The sequence below is a fragment of the Anabas testudineus genome, chromosome 21, assembly GCF_900324465.2.
Source record: "Anabas testudineus chromosome 21, fAnaTes1.2, whole genome shotgun sequence".
Taxonomy (NCBI): Eukaryota; Metazoa; Chordata; class Actinopteri; order Anabantiformes; family Anabantidae; genus Anabas; species Anabas testudineus.
The window spans coordinates 10,867,584-10,887,215 of NC_046629.1; the positions used below are offsets into that span (position 1 = coordinate 10,867,584).

A 19,632-nucleotide genomic window follows, 5' to 3' on the forward strand; every position below is an offset into this window, starting at 1 on the left:
TGTTTAAAGTGTCCCATCATCTCCCGACTTATGACGTGTCTATGGTTTAGCAATTAAATTAAATTTAGTAATTATATAAATAACCTGGAAATTATCTATGGGCAGTCCAAAGCCTAAAGACAATTGTCCAGGTGGGAATGGTTTCAGTCCTGTAATGGACATGGACCTGTCCAAGGTGAACCTTCCTCTTTTCCATTGACAGCCAGGATTTACAGCTCGGTTACCACCTTACCAGGAAAAATTGTTAAAATCAGTAAACACAAAAAGTGTGTTTGCACCACACCAGTGGAATATACCATGTCAGTACATTTTATTAACTGACCGTCTGCACATACAGTGGCAAAAAACAGTATGTGACCGTTTTGGCATTTCATGGTTTTCTGCATTCATTTGTCATAATATGTGATCTGATCTTCATTTAAGTCATGAGTATTAACAAATAATGTGCCTAAAATACTAACACAAAAATTCTTTATTGAGAAAAAAACATAAAAACCTCATAGTGCTAGTGGAAAAACTATGTGAACCCTTAGAATTAATAACTGGTTGACTTGATCTTACTTTCATCAGTCCACAAAACATTTGCCAATACTGCTATGTCAATGTGCTCTTTGGCAAACTTCAGGTGTGCGCAGCAATGTTCTTTTTAATAAGCAGCAGCTTACTTCGTGGTGTCCTGACATAGATACCCTGCTTGTTCAATGTTTTACCTACTGTAGACTGATGAACACAGATGTTCAGAACACAGGTTGTTTCTTTACCTCATTAAAGATTGTTTGTTGTGCTGCTGGGGTCATTTTGACTGACCGCCCACTTCTTGGTAGAGTAGCCACAGTCCCAAAGTCAAAACAAAGCATATAGGCTTAATATTTAATTTATTGAGTCTCATCTCTGTTAATACAGAATCTGACCTCTGTCCTTTAAACATCCAAAATAAATTACATAAACATTCAGCATCGTGGAAGAAAAGACAACGGACAGCTATCAATGAACAATTCCAAAAAAAGGCTGATTTCCCTTAAACCCTAAAAATGGCAAGCATATATTTTAATTGTGTACAACCAGTAATACTTTCTGGTGTACACAAATCACATTCAGTAACTTACTTAGAAAACATAACATATTTAGTGAGGGCCTGCAAGGTCTCATAATAACTACAAAGAAAGTACTTCTACAACAATGTTCCTGAAGAAAATCAATCAGAACATTCTCAGACAGTCATACAGTTTGTATGCTTGTACACAGAAGGTGTGGTTAACCAGAGTTAAGAACAAGTCAAAAGAATGTATTAACAATACTCAACAAGGTCCTTCACAGTAAATCTGCTATTGGGGGTCAAACTAAAAAACATTGTTGGAGATATGGTTATTTTAGGGTACATTGCCTTGTAATGACTTGGTAATAATCTGAAGTTAAGATAGTAGCTAGTTTAATGGTAAATTCTTTCTAATCTAAAACTATATGAAGCAGAAAGAATAAACATTAGGACACAATCTTATTGTGTGAAGATTTTGCAATTGAAATGTTAGAAGAAGCTTTCCTAAGTAATTAATACCTGTAATAGTACCAATCATTCTCCAAAGCCCATTGAAATAACTACAACAAAGTCCCTTGGGTTTTCCAGTACTGATTCAGTGTGCAAGCACCTCAGAGGTACATTGATTTATGAGGAGTTAAAACATTAAAACAATTCCAAGTTCACAATACCACATTGCCACCGGTTGTGCCTACTGAAGGCATTCCACCTGTATGACTGCAAGTCAAAGCATGATAAGGGAACCTAGTTCATGAGTTTTTAACTCTCCATGGAGTCCAGGAACTCTTCTTCAATTATCTGCTCTAGCCTCTTCAGGACTGTGTCTGAACTGGCTGCTGGGTAGTCTGCTACTGGGAAGTGGGACATAGAGTTGGAGCAGGAGGGAGGGCCCTGGAAGGAACAGCAAAGGGTGCGAAAGAAAGGCAGCAGCTGTGTGATGGAGGACAGGAACCGCTGAGTGAGGAGGGGGAACTCCAAATGGTCTGTGGAAGATTCCTCACTCAGTCCATTCAGAGTCTGAAATAACAGAACAGGCATGATCAAGAGTGAGATGTGGTCATTCCACAAAACAACATCTTTTGAAGTCTTTTTTCCTTCATTTTTTTTTACTTTAACAAAAAGCTTCACTTTAATTACATTTTATTTATGTTTATTCAGATGATTTAATTTTCCATGATCACAGTATAACCAACAGTAATTCCAAGCATTTCCCTAAATGACCATTCAAGAGTGCAGACTTTTCAATGGAAACAATGGTAAGTTTGAAGGTTATTGTTCCTACTGTTGTATGCTCTTACCCCATATCGCTGCTGTATCCTCTCCAGTACTCTGACAACATGTGGTGTGCATTCCTGCTCGCCCTCTATCAGCGCAGTCTCAGGACCACCGTAGCGGTTCACATCCACCTCAGGGACAAATGCCCAGCGATACCTTCACATATAGAACATAGAGTTTAATAGTTAAGCAGAAAATAACACCCAAAGAAAAATAACTTAAAACAAATAACATAACCTCTTACAAAATAAGTTATTTGGACCTAAATAAACTCTTACATCTGAAAGATTGGTATCATTTCTGGAGGAAATGCCAGGGAGGTGTCCAGAAACTTGCAGGCTGACAGGTACATGTCCAACTCTGCCTGAGAGAAATTCACTGGTCCATTTCTTTCAAGGGTTCCTCGCAATACTTTAGTTTGCCTAGGTGGTACACAAGAATTTAGGAAAACACCGAAGTGTCACTGAAAAAGGAATGTCAATAAAAGTCAATAAACTTACTTTGAGACGTCTTTATCAGTCTGTAAAGCTTTCTCTAGACGCACAAATATGCGGATCTGAAAAACAAGTTAAAAAAGAAATTACATTACCATAGTTAAACCAGTATAGTTCATTAGCACAGACTGTTTGAGGATGAGATATTACCAGTTCGGTGACCATAATTGGCCAAAGAGATGTCAGGTGCTGGGATGAAATTCGCAACAAGAGAACACGAAACATCAAGAACATCTGGGCTGAGACAGCAGGGCTGGGGTTCATGCGTAAAGCCTCAGTGAGACGTTCTAAAATGGGTTAAAAGTGATATATTCATCAAACAACAGTAAATTCTAATCTGTTTATTGTCTGCTTATGTTTAGTTATCCGTTTTTCCTCCAAATAACATAATGAGATAAAGCAAATAACTACACAAAACTCTACATAAATACTGAGTAACAGAACGAAACCTTGGATTAGTGGCAGATAGAGATGATACTGGTCGAGTTCTCCACTGAACATGGCAAATGCCTGGCGCTTCAGCAGCATTGGTTTCTGGTCTACATTAGAAAACAGTTTGAGGGAGCCACTCTGCATGCCTACAGCACCAAAAAACAATGGTTTGAGAAAGCAAATAATCTAAAACATCTCTGTCAAAAGACATTTTTTTCTTCTTACATATCCAGTGACAAATTAGCTGAGCTCATGTCCAAGAGGCTGTACTCACTCATGAGGTCTTTAAACATGGTCTTCTCATGAGTCAGCAGGTGGTCAATAATGGACTTCCAACTACAGGAAACACAGGGCAGCAAAGCAGCGGGCATTAGATAATGGTGGTTTATAATTTTTTTTACGTAATATAATAAATACACAGACAAACATACTTTAATTTTCATCTAAATTCAAGCAAAATAATAAAACACTTTTTCATAAGTTTAGAGTGATGATTGATTACCTTGAAATAAATTCTAATCCAACAAACAAACTCACCTGGGTGCACAGGATGCATCCATGGTGAAGAAGAGGGGGTCCATAAAGAGCTCGAACACCTCTTTCTTCCAGGCCCTTTTGGTGTAGGCATACCCACTCAGACTGCTCAGCAGCTGAGCGCCCGCTTCAAAGCTGGGCATGTTGTAGGCACTAGAGGGGAGACAGAGATAGTTAGAGGGACTCTAATAAGATCAAAGATCAAAGTTAAGTCATACAATGGTTACCTGTGGTTCTTCAGGTAGGGAAAGACATAGTACATGAGTCGAGAAATGAGGGGAACTGCTTTCTCCTTCTCATCACTGCGATATACCATGTCCAAAAGTGGTGCCAGGACCTGCAAAAGAAAACGGTGTGTTAAAGAAGATATTCCCAAAGGTTTATTCACTCACTCAGACAACATGAATAAGAAAACATAGAGTTCTACCTCAGCTAGGAGTACCAGAGCTTGCACACTGTACACTGAAGGAGCCGAAGAAGAAACCATGGTGCTAGCTTGAGCCACTGACTCTGACCGGGGGATAAGAAGAGAAAGAGAGTGAGTTCACATGTGACTGCTATCAAGCGATGAATGATTCTAGTATATTCTTTATGCTAGCTACCCTAAGAGGCATCTCGGGGCTGTGATCAGCATGCGTAGCAAAGATGTTTGTTTTAAGGTTCAGAGAGAGCAACAGAGATGTCAATGTATGATCAGAACAGACATGTTTAATCATAGCATGAACATCTTTCAGGTCTGTAGTTTCCATAGATCTAAATACGGATACCACTTCAGTGACTGCTCTTACTTAAAAACTAGTCAGTCATTGCAGTTGAAGCTCTTGTGATTTGAGCCCAGTAATAAATTTTCTTTCAAAGTGAATTCAATCTTTTCCTCTTGTCATTTAGATCATAGTTTTCCTTTAACCTGTTGACTGTCACTGTGTTTATACAGAATAATTATTTTATTTTGAAATAAGCCCTTCTGCATATTTACAAGTTAAAATCTGCTAACTGCATATCTACCAGTGTTATCACTTATTAACACTGCTTCCAGGTGGTACCTGTGGTTACTGCAACACTTGGGTTTCCATGGATACAGAGCTAGACCTCTAGTCTTAGGTTGAATTTAAAAAGAATACTAAACTCAGGTGTACTGTAGAAGGAGCAGTGTTTCCATGGCAACAGCAGTGCTTTGTAGGCACAACTTTGTCCAGTCTGACAGAGGAATATATTAAAGGTCCCTTATTAATCACCTTTTAGGTCACCTTTGTATATTTATGTCTCTCTGGTATACGTAGACACAAACCAAGTAAGTTAGAAGTGCACAAGCTGGCTGTGCATGAATGTATTCAAGTATCTAAAGTTACCATGATGATCACCATCCATGTCTGCTTCATCAGGTTCATCTGCTTCCTGGCACACCTGTGGCTGCACTTTGACCTCAAGGCTGCGGCTAAGCCAACTGGTCTGCTCCAGAGATGAACCTGCAATCCCACCTACTGACTCAAGGATCCGCTGAGTCACCTCCTGATAATAATATAATGATACTTTTATTATTAATATGACAACAGTATTTTACATGCATGTCTCAATCAAGAGCTTTTTGATTTCTACGACTAGCAAATCATCATGCATCTTACCTGTAAATCTCGAGAGTCCTTCTTATTGTCCATGTTGGGGAGCCTATTGACGAAGTCATTCAGGATTCTAAAAGACAGATAACTGGATGTTATATTTTCCAAATTAACAAATGTATACAAGAGGAAAAAATAACAGTAATATACAGCAGAAGCATTATTATTACTGCTAATCGGAGTATAGAGTAAGTACTGAACGTGTAGAACTTACCCTAGCAGTAAGAAGTGTCCAGGTGGGGCCAAGTTGAGCTGAACAGACTCACGCAACAGACTGAGGAGAGGAGCAACATTTTCCTGCAGTGCCTGGGCTGAAATACTAACCACACAAACAGAGGTTATCAAAAAAAGAAAAGCATTTGTAGAATGGATGTATTAAACTCAGTGTTTGGACTTGTACCGTGCTTTCCCCATTTACCTCTGTATATAGGCGTAGCTGAACTGTAACATAGGGATGTCTACCAGCGTTGACTTCTGGTGGACAGAAAGGTGGACAATCTTACAAAAAACATTTCTAGAATATTGTTATATATCTGTCTGTGCATGTGCGTAATTATACCTGTTCTCCTTTGATCTGATGTGGTTTTTTTACCACCTCTTTAACCAACTGCAGGATGGTTTCTGTGTGCAAGGTATTCAGTGATTTCACCAGATCCACAATGGTTAGACGAGACTCACTGGCTACAGGTAAAACCTAAAGAAGACAAGTGTTTATGCCAACAACCATTCTAAAGCCAATCGGTGACTTAGATGTAAATGCACCCATTCACTGAAGCTCTTACTTTGTTTCTATGTCTCCTTTTATTCTTCCTGTTGCTCCACACGGCTCCAAGTGAAGCCATGAGCTGAACCCCATACTGCCTAGTTAGAGGTACTAGAAACTCCAGTATTCGTTGCCGTAGGATCTACACATGGATACAACATAAATGTATACAGTTTTCCATAATAAGAAATTCACATAGCTAAATATAAGGGAATATGTAAACATGTTTCAAGACCAAAAAACACATTCAGCATTAATTAATTGTTTAATTGCAGACATGAAGAAGAATGCATGTTTGCTACATATACCTTGGTGCTTTTAAAATACACAGAGGTAGAAGTGTGTCTGCTGCTCTGAGCAGAGTCAGATGCCCGCCTCTGAAATTCTTCCCTTGTGACTACACCCCACAACAATGCCATACTGCTGAGCATATGCGGTAGTGCCTCAATTACTGCATTGCGTGCATTACGGACATCCACAGGATCACAGGCAACTAGAGACTGACAGAGAAAGAGAAAGGAAATGAGCATTCAGTTTACCACGGATGTGATCATAGATTGTGTGTGTGTGTGTGTGTGTGTGTGTGTGTGTGTGTTATGTGCTCATTCCTAACCCTCTTGTTTTCCAGTAGACAATAATGTGTAATGGTGGTCAGGCCTTCTAGTAGAGTCAGAGGGTAGTCAGGCGCGATGTTCTCCCTCCTACCACTCAGGCTGATCAGACACAAACATATCTTAATCAGCACATAATAGTGTTTACGCAGTAAAACAACAAACCTCCTGTTTAAATGTTAAAATATCAAAGCAGGGAAGATTGTACATCTGTAAATATAGCGTCTGTAAAGTAAGTGAGAACCTGTGTTTTTTAGTAGTACCTCTGATTTGTCTTTCCACCATCATGCTCGTAAAGTTTGACTAGCTCGTCTAAGTTCCTGCAGATCTGACTGATGACTGGAGTCACAATGATGCCTAAAGAGCGTCCCAAGTACGGCAGGGAGGAGCACAGCAGTGACACCCAGTGTGGGTGCATGGCATAGCCGTACTGTGGGTGCAGAGCCCTGGCTGCAGCAGAGACAAACATTCCTTGGGCTGTGATGGGATGGCTTTGAACATACTGGGCTGCCTTGATGGACTGCTGGAAAAGTACTGCAGTTTGCCATTCACGAGCGAGGGGGGAGCTGGCGGTGGGGGATTCACGGGGCTCCCCAGGCTGGCCAGATGCTCCACTGGACCCATTTGAAGAGACAACTCCTCGAGGCCAGACGTGGTACTCCAGGGCTATGAGAGCCTCAAGGAGTTTAAGTAATTCCATTTGTAAGGGGTATTGCTCCTGCCCCCCTCCTGTTCCAAGATTCACCAGGCTCTCCTCTGACAGGCCTCCCTGTTCGTCAAGTAGCTCCAAACTCCTGTGTGGTCCCTTGTCTGTTCCCCTCTGGCAGACATACATGGATGCAGAAAGTGTAAGCAGAGCATATTGCTGCACTTTACATCCTGACAGGAGTTTGCGGATTGGCTCCAGACTGGCCCCATTGCCTTCCTGTCCACGTGCAATGCAGCCAAGCTGGCTCACCATCCGGGTCAGCACCACCACACTCTTCACCTGGACCTCCCTGTTCCCCTGCAGGTCTAGTGGACCCAGGCTGAGATAAGAAGGGTAATGAGAGCGCAGGAATCGTAGGCACAAGGATACCAGCAATTCAATGAGCAAAGATGGTGGAGTGGAGGGGAAAGAGGTCGGGGACAACAGGCTGCCATAGAAGCCTTTGCCATCCTGAGCCTGTTGGTGGCGCTGCAACAGGTTGGACACCAGGTTTAAATGTGCAGCAGAGCTTGTGTCCAGAGAGGTGGTGGAGAGAGCATCGACCAGAGGACACTCAGCACTGCTCCTCAGTAGGCTGTCTAGAAGCTCCAAGCCTTGGAGCAGATGGCGCCAACCACCCGCCACTGGATACAACAACACATGTCTGAACAGAGAGTCGATGGCCTCTCTCTTCTCGCGCTCCTGTTTTAACAGGCGAGACCTGGCCATGGCCTCGAGCTCTAAATCCTCTTCGTCCTCACTTGACAATGAGTCAGATACCTGCGTGTGCTCAGACTCTGCCCTCCGCAGGCCGTTAACCATGGCTCCTTCCTCAATGCTGTGGGACGGGATGGAGCCAGAGCTGGAGTTCTCTGTTGATACCTGGGGACCACTGGTGTCAGCTGACTCAGTATGTTCACTCTCAGCCTCTTCCTCCTCCCCCACTCTATCCTCCTCCTCCTCTTCTGTCTCTTCACTCTCCGTCCTTGATACCACTAAAGTGTCTGGTGGTTTAACCAGTTCTGGATCACTGTCTAACTCTGCCCACAGAGATTCACGGTCCACAATGTTAATTAAATTTAAGCTTGTGACCTCCGTCACCATGGAAAATGCAGATGTATCAGACGTTTTAGTTGAGCTTCGAGTTCTGTTACTTAGAACCTTGAGGTTACCTTGAAAACAAAGACAAGTTCATGGTGGTAAAACACACCCAGCAAAGCATACAATCAAACCAAAGTTAATTATTCCAAAGCAAACATGCACCAAACATACTGTGAAAGACACTTACCAGCAGTGAGATTTTGTTTGATGCTCTGAATAGAGCAGTGCTGAGTGGAGGGATGAAGCAGTAACAATAGAATAGGTTCCAGGATTCGAATGACGTCATTGAGGGACAGAGCCCTGACAAGCCAGCACCGAGCAGCTGCACTTATTGAGCCATCGGTACAGCTCAGACTGTCCACCACAACACACAAAGAGCTGAGGAATATAATAAAATTTATAATTTTAATAAATACAGAAACAACAGACTACTATAAGACTTGTGGGGCAAACAAAAGGTTACTGCAGAAGGTAACCACAGGCTTTTACCTAAACTGAAAGAGGTTTTTCCCTTTTCAGTGACCTTCGTAGAACACCTGCTTTATATCAACATATAAATGTGTTGTGTAGCACACTAGCACTAGTAATTTAAATGCAGAAGATGTAAACTTTCATAAAACAAATATTCATTTAAGTTGCGTGCATTAATATCTAATAACTATCTTTAATTCGTCTTATCAACACACTGCTTTTCAAGGATGTACTAACCGATCAAAGGAGCGATTGAGCGACATGGTCCTGTTGTTTTGGATCTCCCGGGTCAGGTGCCACAACACTGTGAAGCGGTGTTGAGCTTCTAGTCTAACAGCCTAGGTCAGACAAACACAGGGGAAACTTTCGACTTACTTTAATTTGTTTGCAGGTCTGTTATTGTGTCCTATTTAAACAGACCCATCTAGAAGATAGTGGAAAAACTAAAAGTGTGCCAGCATACTCACCTTGTCTTTGTGCAGTAGCGCCTGGCAGATAATGTCTTCACAGATAGACACTGATGGAGCCAAACAATGAAGCCTGTAAAAGAGCTCCACACAGGAAATGTGCTGCTCTCGCCGCTCCACGTCCAGCTGGCTCCACAGTACCTGGGACACCCTCTGGGTCACAGCACAAAATTGGAAAAATCATAAAATGCCACAATTATAGTAAACCTAAAGTATTTTCCTTTTTATAACCTAACCTGATAGAAATCTGTGCCCTCTTCTATAGCACGTAGCAAGGCGGGGTAGATAGGAGGCACAGTGACCATCTGCAGGCGACCACTCAGAGGGTTGGAGTCAGATGTCTGGTAGCGTCTGTGCTTGTCCTGAATGACCAGTGCTAAGGACTGAGAGTGGTTGATTAGCTCCAAGAGGCAGGCCACTGCTGTGTGTTGAATGTTATAGTCTCTGGACAAGCAGCACAGCGTCATCAAGGACCTCAGCCACAGAGGCAAGCTGTCCACTTCACTGCCTGAGAAAAACAAAAACATTTTAATCACTTCTTTGCTGGTTAAATCGTGCAGCTGACAGTAGTATAAACTCAGTGGTCTGAACATAATCCATTGTGTGCTGACCTGTGTGACCAAACATGTCTGTGTGGAGAGCCAGAGTCTCCTCTTCACTTAGGTAGATGGGAAAAGTGGTGCATTCGAGCAACAGGTGACAGGTGGCGGTGAAGGCCTGTCGACAGGCTTCTGAGATCTCTGCTTTGCCACGTGGCATGTAGCCTGCTGCCCAGTCCAGACATCCTACATGCCCACGTGCCTTTGTCTTTTTGGTGGGGGATACTGAGAGCTGGGAGTCAGATAAAGGTCGGGCTTTAAGTTTGTTTGGTGTGAACAGTTCAGTCAGTTTGTCTTTAATTTCACGCCCCCCTAGATTTGCCAACAACGTCTTCTGATCCACAGAAGTGACTGTTAGATCAGGCGTGAGTCTTTCCTCTGGTTCCCTGACATCCTCCACCTGCACCAACAGGTATCTGAAACATGGCAGGAGTGGAAATATTAACAAATTACAATGAATAAAAGTGTGCTTTAAAGAAGTTAATTTAGAATATAATGGATATGACAACAGCTCAATATTTTACCTTGTGCTTATGAAGGCCAGGATATCCTGTAGACACTGAGTCATTGTGTCTATGCTGCCTCCCCTCCTCCAGACTCTCTCACCTTCTTTGCAAATTCCATTTTCCTCAGCCCCCATTCCTGGTGGGAGATGCTGCTCTGATGGCGAGGCGCTGATCCCCAATCCGCTGTCTTCAGACCTGAGTGCTGGATATACACCATTCGCAGGCTCTGCCTCATCTCCTCCATTTCTGTTCAGCTCTTCATTTCCATCACAACCAATAACCTGATCGATGCCGCCATCTTTCTCTCCCTCCTTTTCGACATCCTACACAAATTATCATTTTCTGATGAGCCACAGTCAAACTTGCAAAATGTATAAAAAAAAAAACACAATGACAGATACTGTAAAATTCCCAACCTGAGATTTTTCATCTTCCTCCCCTGGTGTCTGTGTTTCCACCTCCTCTGTTTGTGCCTTTGCCTCAATGTCCATATAAGCCACAGGCATTTGGATCTTACTCAGGACTTTGAAGCAGGCGCGCAGGCCCTGTGTGACATCCTCCAGGCTAACAGAGTCCATGTGGCTGTGCATGGTCCGCAGCATAATTCCCAGCATCTCCGGGAGAAACTGGGATGGGATGTCAGCATGGAGCTCCTGTGGATAAAAACAGTCAAGTAGAAGATGCTGCGTATAGTTTTTTTTCTGTGTGTGTGTGTCAGACTTGAGTCATATATTGTAGAATAACTGTCCGTATTTATTTAAATATGGTATGTGGTGGATAGGAGGAACAGGAGATCAAACTTGCCAACTCTGTGACTAGCTCCAACTTATTAGCTGTTGTTCTGAACCTGAACATAGAAATAAATATCTCTCTGCCTCATATCTAAAGCTTCACTGCAATTGGTATTCATAAGAAAACTATGGATGTGTAATTTACCAGAGGAAGGACATCTAGTAGGAAAATGATGAGACTGGACATCTCTGTGACAGAGGGAGCATGATGACTGCCGTCCTTGTGAGGAGACGTTGGTGGATTGTTTTTGTCACTATAGAGAAAGACAAAATAAAATGATCCTTTTTTTTAGCTTGTAACTTTTCAGCTTTTGCCTTTCTTTACTATTATTTCTGTAATAAGCTCTACTATACTTTGAATGAATGAATGCTGAACTGTAATTATATTCTTGCATTTTCTGTCAACACTACATATTGTAGAGTGAGCACCCAACAGGTTTACATTTTAAAGGTAAACACATTCTGTCATGTCTGCCATACCTGAGAGAAGAGCAGAAGCATTGAGTCATGTACTCCCATAGGTATTCACTGTTCATGGAGCTCACAAGCATATTCACCGTCTTGATAATCTCTGAAGCATTTTTATTCTCTTTTATCTTGCTGTATAAGAAAATGCGACAATAACACCATCTGTATTAATGTTACTGTTTGTAGTAGCTCAGCCAAATATGAATTCAACATTGAACATGTGTACATCATCCTTCATGGTCACCTGGCTAGTTGGTTGCTTGAGAGCCCTGAGCTAGCGATGGTTTCCTCCCCCAGCATCTCCCGACAGTAGCTGTAGAAGGCTCGAACCACCTCCAGCAACACACTGTTCAAGACAGCTGGACCTGAGCAGTAACATCAGTCATTAACACAGTAAAACGGGCCTAGAACAAAGAGTGAAGGGTTATGTAAATTGATGTGCTTGTGTACTGTGCTGCCTACCTATCTCTGGTTTATCCAGCAGACTGATGATAATGCGAAAGGGCTTGAGATATCCAATCACATTCTCTGGATCACTTTCCACATCCTTCTGTTTGAGGATGTTAATCAGAGCCTGAAGTGAAACAAATAGTTGAGAATAAGAGGAAGACAAACACGTCTTAGCACACAGTTTAAACAGAAACATTTAACCAAAAATCCCTAAAGAAGAAGTTTCTTTTTGACATTTAACATGGTTTAGTTAGATATTCTAAAAAAAATATGCTAATAGAGAGTTTTGAAGTTTTGGATTTTACTACTTTAAGACACCCAAGCTAGATGAAGACCAACAACAGCATATGTCTCAAAATGTCTGTTGTGCATCTGTGCACTAACACAGAAGACAGTCACCTGTACAAGGAAATCTCTAGAGTAGGTGTTGAAGTAGAAAGACATGTGTTCCTCTATGGTGGTAGATAAAGTGGGATGTGGTGCGACCATTTCTCCTTTTATGTTTGTGCCTGAAATGACACACATAAGAAGTCAAACATTAGCACATAAACTGACAGAACCAGTAACTGGTAACAGTAACCAAACTCTGTCTTGTATTTTAATGATTAGCACCTAACAGCCAGGCGTAGAGACGTCTGTTAAGGGACATATCTCTGCGAAGTAGTGTAAGTGAAGCTGCCGACACTACTGTAGCCATGTCTTCGGCACTCATAGCAATACAAGCCTCTACCGGGTCCTAAACCAAGAACACACAGTGTGACAATCAGCAGAGGAACAAGAGGAAAGAAAGTCAGAGTTTAAAAATAGACTTGCTTGTAAAATCAATTCACAATATTTTCACCATAAAAGTGATCCAACAAAGCCTTGGTTACACCTGCTGCTGATAACAGGTTTTATAGCCAACTCAGTATACGACTAACAGTATCATAAATAGCGGATAATATCCTGGCTTTTATAAGGGAGAAGCTGACTGACTTCCTGTTGGCTCCCTGCACAGAAGAATGCTATAAAATAAAACAATCATATGACTATGATGCTGTCACACTGAATGGATCCGTTTGTGATGCTCAAAACATTTTATTCACTGTTGATTTTTTCCAACAATTGTGTACGGCTAAATGCTTTTGGACCCAATGTTGCATAATGATTGTTTTGCCCCCCCTCATTTCTATTGATCAAGATAAAATGTAACTCACCAAATAAATAGTTCAATCCCAGTTTTAACCTGATAATCTCAACCTAACTATTGAGAAGAAAATGCAAAGCAGTTTGTGTGTGTGTACCTACCAGACATGAAGCAAAGGGGAAAAAATAGAGCAGGATTTCAAGCATGTTCCTCTGCACCAGGACATTTGAATCTTGCAGACAAAGACATACTGACTTCACCTGGAGTTCAAACAGAGACAGTAGAACTAAACTGAGACATGGAAAAACTAAGGTGAAATGTGTCCAGAATTGGGAAAAAAACATCTCTTTAGTAAACATGTTCAGATGTGGGCTGTACACCTGTGCGCACTAACACACAGATAGGCACTCACCACTAGGCGGTGGTCGTAGCCTAGCATGTGTGTTTGCTGGCGAAGGGACACCATGCGGTCAAAGTGAGTCACTATAAAGACAGAGGCAGGCAGCCGCACCATGGGGCTGACCAGCATGCTGCCCCACAGAGCACCATAGAAGACCTGCTGACCCACCAGCAGTGACAACTTGACCAGCAAAGCATCAGTCCTGGACAGTAGGAGAGAGATAAAGGACAAAATGAAGAGAGGTCAGTGTCATATTAAATGATATGTCCAATGATAAAACCATATTTCTGAGTAGCAGACTGGCTATTAAATACACAAAATAAATTACAGAATAGAGTAATTAAGACTTAGGCCTATAAATTAAGAAATGAGAACAGTTTAAAATGACAACACCAGTGTCAGCAGTCTACCTGTCGTAAACCTCCAGCCCCTCCTCGAGGCCTGGCAGGAGTCCAGTTATGAAGGCCTGAAGACTGGGAAGCAAAGCCCTCTGCAGAGGCAGATAGTATCGCTCATACAGCGTCAGCAGCACAGGCTTTACTGCCATGGCTGCATGGCTCAACAGTGGAAACAATCCTGAGCTAAAAACCAGACACACACATATTGATTCAGATGAAACAATGCACTTATAATCAGGCCAGTGACAGTTTTAGGCCAGTGTCTCTACCTGTAAATGAACAGATCCTTGGCCAGCCATTTAGTTCCTATGATTTTGAAGATGACCTCGTATGTCTCCAGAGCCTTGAGGTGTACTCCACTGGGCAGGGCCGGGTGTAGGCACTGAGCGAGACGTTTCCCTATGATGAGCCTCTTGGGCAGAAGAGAGTAGCGGAGGTTGCTCTGCAGGGCCTGACAGAAATAGACATATAAGGATGAGCTAGACTGGTTATTACACAAAGAAGGTAATACAGTGAGTGGGAATCTGGAAACACTGTACAAAAAATGAACCAAAAAAGAGGAAAAGAAGTTTGTGTATATAGCTCCACCACAGTTTCATGTTTATCAGACTAAACTTCTCTCTCTCACATTCTCCATGCACCTTAAGGGCCATTTTTTGTTCATCAATGCACACAGACACTCCAAAGTAAACATCTGCTCTGAAAGTCAAAAAAGAAAGTGACGCATTCGCTGGCCAAAATAAATGGCCCAAAGACTTGAGCAATATGGTACACAGAGTATCTCGTGGAGAAGCAAGAACTTCCTCATATGTACAGAGAACTGAAACATGCACAGCAGCCAAGAAACCGACACCTGCAGGTATCGAGACTATAAGAGAAGAGCTTAAAACTGTAAATGCTACATAGGTAATGCACAAGAAACAGAAATGAGAGAATCATTAGAAGCTACAGTGTTTGTATGTGCATCATACTGTACCTTATTAAGCTTTCCCAGGGAAGAGATAAGATCTGCCCACTCACTCGAAGACTCAAAGTTTCGCAGCGCTTTCTCAATGACTGCCGCATAGTTACGGTAGCGGTAGTCATTCTGCAGCTCCAACTCCTCAGGATCCATGATATATCAGTCTGATCCCAGCATGTTCAGCACAATATGTCTACAAAAAGAGCAGAGAAAGAAAAACTTCTGAGACAAAAAGAAGAATCAGTTCTGCTATGGTCTGCAACCTGCTAGATAGCCACTGCGGCTTGTTCATGGCAAATAAAATTAGCCAATTATCTCTGTTCACTGACATACACAGGCTCGGAGGTAAAGGAGACAAATATCCTCATTCATAACGACTCAGTGTTTGCCTGACTGACCTGTCTCTCACTCAGAAGGAAGGAGTGCTAACACAAACTGCGTGGCTCTGTGAGCACTTCCAGACAAAAACAAGTTCTGGGCTGGACAAACATGCAGAGAGATACAGATTATTTCTATCTTATGCACACAGTGAAATTTTTAGCTGCATTAAGTGATTTTACAGCCTCTTTGGGGCAAAATTAGGGCAAAACTGACATAAGATTAACATGTAAAGGTGTTATGTCAAAGACGACAGCACATAGTGGCATTATTTAACAGTGACATTATCATTCATTTGGAATTATAAAGTCCACTATTTACTATTTTTTTCTAATTTGCTCACAATATGAATTAATGCAGCTTTAAAAGGAAAGAAAATGTATTTTTTAGGCTACACAGGCAAAAAAAACTTAACAAAATAACCAACTTCTAAAAATAGTGTAAGTGTAATAGTGTAATCTAGATTTCATACACATGACAAACACAGTGATGCATGATCATGCAGTGTACTTGAATACAGCGAAGCAGAGATGGGCGGGGGAGCAAGAAGAATGGATTAGAGGAGCACAGACATCTGGTCTCCCTGCAGCTGAGCTCAGAGGGGTTTTACCATCGTGGACAAGCCCAACAACACGTGCTGGGGATGGTGATAGGGCATGAGTGCTGAAAAGCACAAGTGATTGACAGAAATATCTGCTGGTCAGGGTCTGAAGTTAACAGGTTACGTTCTTTGTATTTTGATGCAAAAATTAAATTTGAATGAAATTTATTTAAATGCACTCTCATATCTTTAAACACTGAATACTATACAGTAGGTTCATTGTTGCTTTCAAAACAATCAAATTTGAAGACAAGAGTTCAGGGTGTAATAACTTGCCATGGGTATTTTTTAAACAGACTCAACAATCACTCAGTAAATCTGAAAAAAATTAATTGTGAAAGGAAATAAGTGGTAATTGGTGCAACACACTGCCTAAAGCTGACCTTTAGAACAACAATAAAGTAAAAAACTGAAAATAAACACTAACCCAGTTCTAGACCCATGGGAATGAAAGGGATTTGTTTCTTGTTGAGAAAACACATAAGGAGGTGAAAAGGGAGCGAGGAAATTGAGGGCATAACAAATAAAATGAGTGAACAATTACACTGATGGATGGATGAGTGATGGATGGAGCATTTTTCTTCTCACTTGCTGATGGATTATTGCACATTGACAGAAAGAAAATCATCAATGATCCTCAAACTCCACAAACATCCATTAACCTGCTACAAGGCAGCATCTTATGTTACTCATCAGTCAAGGCAGCAGCCATGTGGAGCGTTAACAATAGATTAATTTTTATAAAGGTCTCCTGAAACTTAAATTAACCAAGCAAAACATTTTACAGGTGAAAACTCAGTTAGTCAGTTCCTTGTAAATAGTGCTTCTGAGCCGATTGTAATACATGACAATATTGAAACATATGTGATAAAATAAAGAACCACTTGCTTGTCAGTGGTCAGGGCCTGGAGTTTATTTATTTTGGGAGATTTATTTTATGGGTATTGTCACTTTAAACTGTTAAAATGTCCACAAAGTCCACAAAGCAAACTAACCAAGCATAAAACACTTCTTACCAATACAAGTCACATGAAGGGCTTGTGACCCATCATTGTAAAATCCTGGTTGGTAGATACACTTTGCGATGTGTGTTTACCCACTGTGACAGCCCTGATATTAATTTGATGAGTTCATTAAGAAAAGGTCAAAGATGAATTTGTCTAAATGCCAAACATTCCTCAATAACGCGACGATTTCTTTACACAAACCTATTTGAAATGTTTCTACCTGCTATTTTTCTATCTGCATACCAGGAGTTTGCAAAAATCAAACAAATGTGGGTCGTAAACCTCTTAATATCCAGTGACAACTAGATAATCAAATTTATTTCGAAGGCCGGACAGAACTAAATGCACATTCTCACTTCCTCATTGTATGTCTCAGCAAAACAGCAAGTGAGATAAAAGCATGCATTTCTGCAGGCTGCTGCTGGGCAGTGGAGTGTGTGCTTTCAGGGTGGACACACAGCAAGCCCCGCTTATGGACTGTGTCACCTGACTGACACCACCATTACAACAGGCTTAATGGGACTGTGTTTAGCTGTGAGATAACAGATAGGAAGACAGTGCTTACAACATCAACAGTTGCCAAATAATAGCTGGCTGCAGCAGGTTTTGGCCTGTGCTGTAGCATCAGTGGAGCCTACATCTGATGAATATTATGTAACTGCATGACCACAGATCACACGGGGTGATAAAATGTGTGACTGAAAAACAGCAAAAGGCTAAAAGGTTATTGCTTTAGTCAGACACATATGCTTGCGAAACCGTGTTAGCTAATGCACATTGTTGTGAAGCCTACACCTGAACTACAGGATAACACAGGACAATAGCTAGCTAATAAAAAACCTAACTTCACACACATTTATCCGTAAAGATTAAATTGTTTATTCTGTCAGAGTAAATAAAGGAATTAAATGAACACATCACGGAACAATGGCGTTAAAGCAGACTGCATTGCTGTTAACGAGATTAGCTAGCTATCAGGTGCATCAATGACTCACCAGAGAGACAAGACCAGGATGAACCGGAACCAGCTCGTTTCAAAGCCACATCCCGGGCCTCATGGTGCACCTTTCGCGGTAACGCAGCCCCGGCAGAAGGCGTAGCAAACCCGGTATTTGTCCTCACGGTGCGTCCGTGTGTGTGTGAGAGAGTCTCCAAACATCCCCAGAGCGCCAGGGGTGACAGTCGCAGCGGGGCGGGATCCTCAAACTCAGCTGATTCAGAGCCGGGCGGGTTCACTTCCGCGCTGAGGAGGGGTGGGGCGGAGGCATTTTAAAGAGTAAAGGAGGCGTCTGTCTTCGTAGTGTGGTTTGAAAATATTTACACAAAACGCTCTCGCTCGGTATTACCCACAGCAAAAGGAATCCAGTTTCTATTTTCACAGCTATTAAATGGAAATAGACTTACCGCGAGCTCACCGCCCTCTGGTTTTGGTACAGTCCAGGATGTGCCGTGTTTACAAACCTCTCACCTCACTGTCAGATATTCAGGGAGCTGCTCCATGCAGGCTGCTATATTCAGTATATATATTTACTGTAGATACAGATATTAACCATGAAATAGAATTACTCAAAAGACCGGTTCGCAGTTTTGCCTCAAAACAATAGCTTATAGCAGGTTTTGCTTGTTGTAACCTGCACTAATCCAGTTAATGAAGGCCTAAAAGATGCTTCCATAAGCTGGAGGGGGGGGCAGCCACTGTCCAGATGTATTGCATATTTTATTTAAACACAAACGACAGTTTCAAATCGGTTCACGGACCCAAATTGACCCTTTAATACTTTAACTGTGGACAACACAAAACTCAGACTCCTCACATTTTAATACAGTTAAACAAGTAACTGTGGATATTGTTCTCCATCACATTCACTGTAAGGAATTCATGACACTTCATAGGAATAATAATTACTGCATACAAAAGCTTAATCAGTATTTATATGAGCACTTGACTTTAATTTTAAGACTGACAAGAAAAACTATGAATCTATATTATATTTATATAATGTACATTGTAGTTTACAATAGTTTTAGATATAATTTTACACGCAATAAAAACCTTTCTCAACGTCAGTTATTTAGATTTATCTTAATCTGAAAAGGTGCATATTTAATAAACTATATAGTGGCCCATTGAAGCTGCAATTTTAGGTCCAATACTGGTAGCAGTACTTCTAGTACTAGGATTTCAGGGTTTAGAGAATGTGTGATGCTAGAAGTTTTTACATTCTTTATTATAATTTAATATCATATGGTGCTAATTTTGAATTATATCATATACTGGTGGGTATTTTAACCAAGAACAACGTAAAAAAATCTTGGATTGAAAGCCTTGAATTAGAATTTTAAGACATTCAGAATGAACTAAAAACTGCATCATTTGGGGTTTCACCTACCATACAAGGTATTTATAGTTCAGTCTATTAGTTTCCCTCATCACGACACCACCTTGTGGAATCATTGGG

At 41.4% G+C, this 19,632-nt stretch overlaps 1 protein-coding gene across 2 annotated transcripts; it reads right to left on the minus strand.

Moving 5' to 3' along the window:
* Window positions 1-858: 858 nt before the first annotated feature.
* On the minus strand, window positions 859-18,377 carry dop1b (DOP1 leucine zipper like protein B). 2 transcript variants are annotated; one of them, XM_026376088.1, is made up of 38 exons: window positions 18,169-18,377; window positions 15,203-15,380; window positions 14,496-14,677; window positions 14,239-14,409; window positions 13,841-14,030; window positions 13,590-13,688; window positions 12,915-13,038; window positions 12,702-12,811; window positions 12,315-12,426; window positions 12,097-12,217; window positions 11,865-11,984; window positions 11,530-11,638; window positions 11,010-11,246; window positions 10,612-10,916; window positions 10,100-10,503; window positions 9,725-9,996; window positions 9,489-9,641; window positions 9,259-9,359; window positions 8,738-8,928; window positions 7,025-8,621; window positions 6,764-6,863; window positions 6,459-6,650; window positions 6,170-6,292; window positions 5,947-6,081; window positions 5,806-5,861; window positions 5,602-5,706; window positions 5,394-5,460; window positions 5,121-5,280; window positions 4,199-4,281; window positions 3,999-4,108; window positions 3,775-3,924; window positions 3,512-3,573; window positions 3,255-3,344; window positions 2,956-3,092; window positions 2,812-2,867; window positions 2,590-2,733; window positions 2,335-2,467; window positions 859-2,053 (listed from the first exon to the last, which is right to left on the minus strand). In XM_026376088.1, the coding sequence occupies exons 2-38, from the start codon at window positions 15,338-15,340 to the stop codon at window positions 1,796-1,798; spliced, it is 6,897 nt and encodes a 2,298-aa protein (XP_026231873.1). In that variant the 5' UTR covers window positions 15,341-15,380; window positions 18,169-18,377; the 3' UTR covers window positions 859-1,795. The 2 variants fall into 2 exon arrangements, with proteins under 2 accessions (XP_026231873.1, XP_026231872.1); XM_026376087.1 differs by having other exon boundaries at window positions 3,255-3,383; window positions 18,169-18,376.
* Between the last annotated feature and the right edge of the window lie 1,255 nt (window positions 18,378-19,632).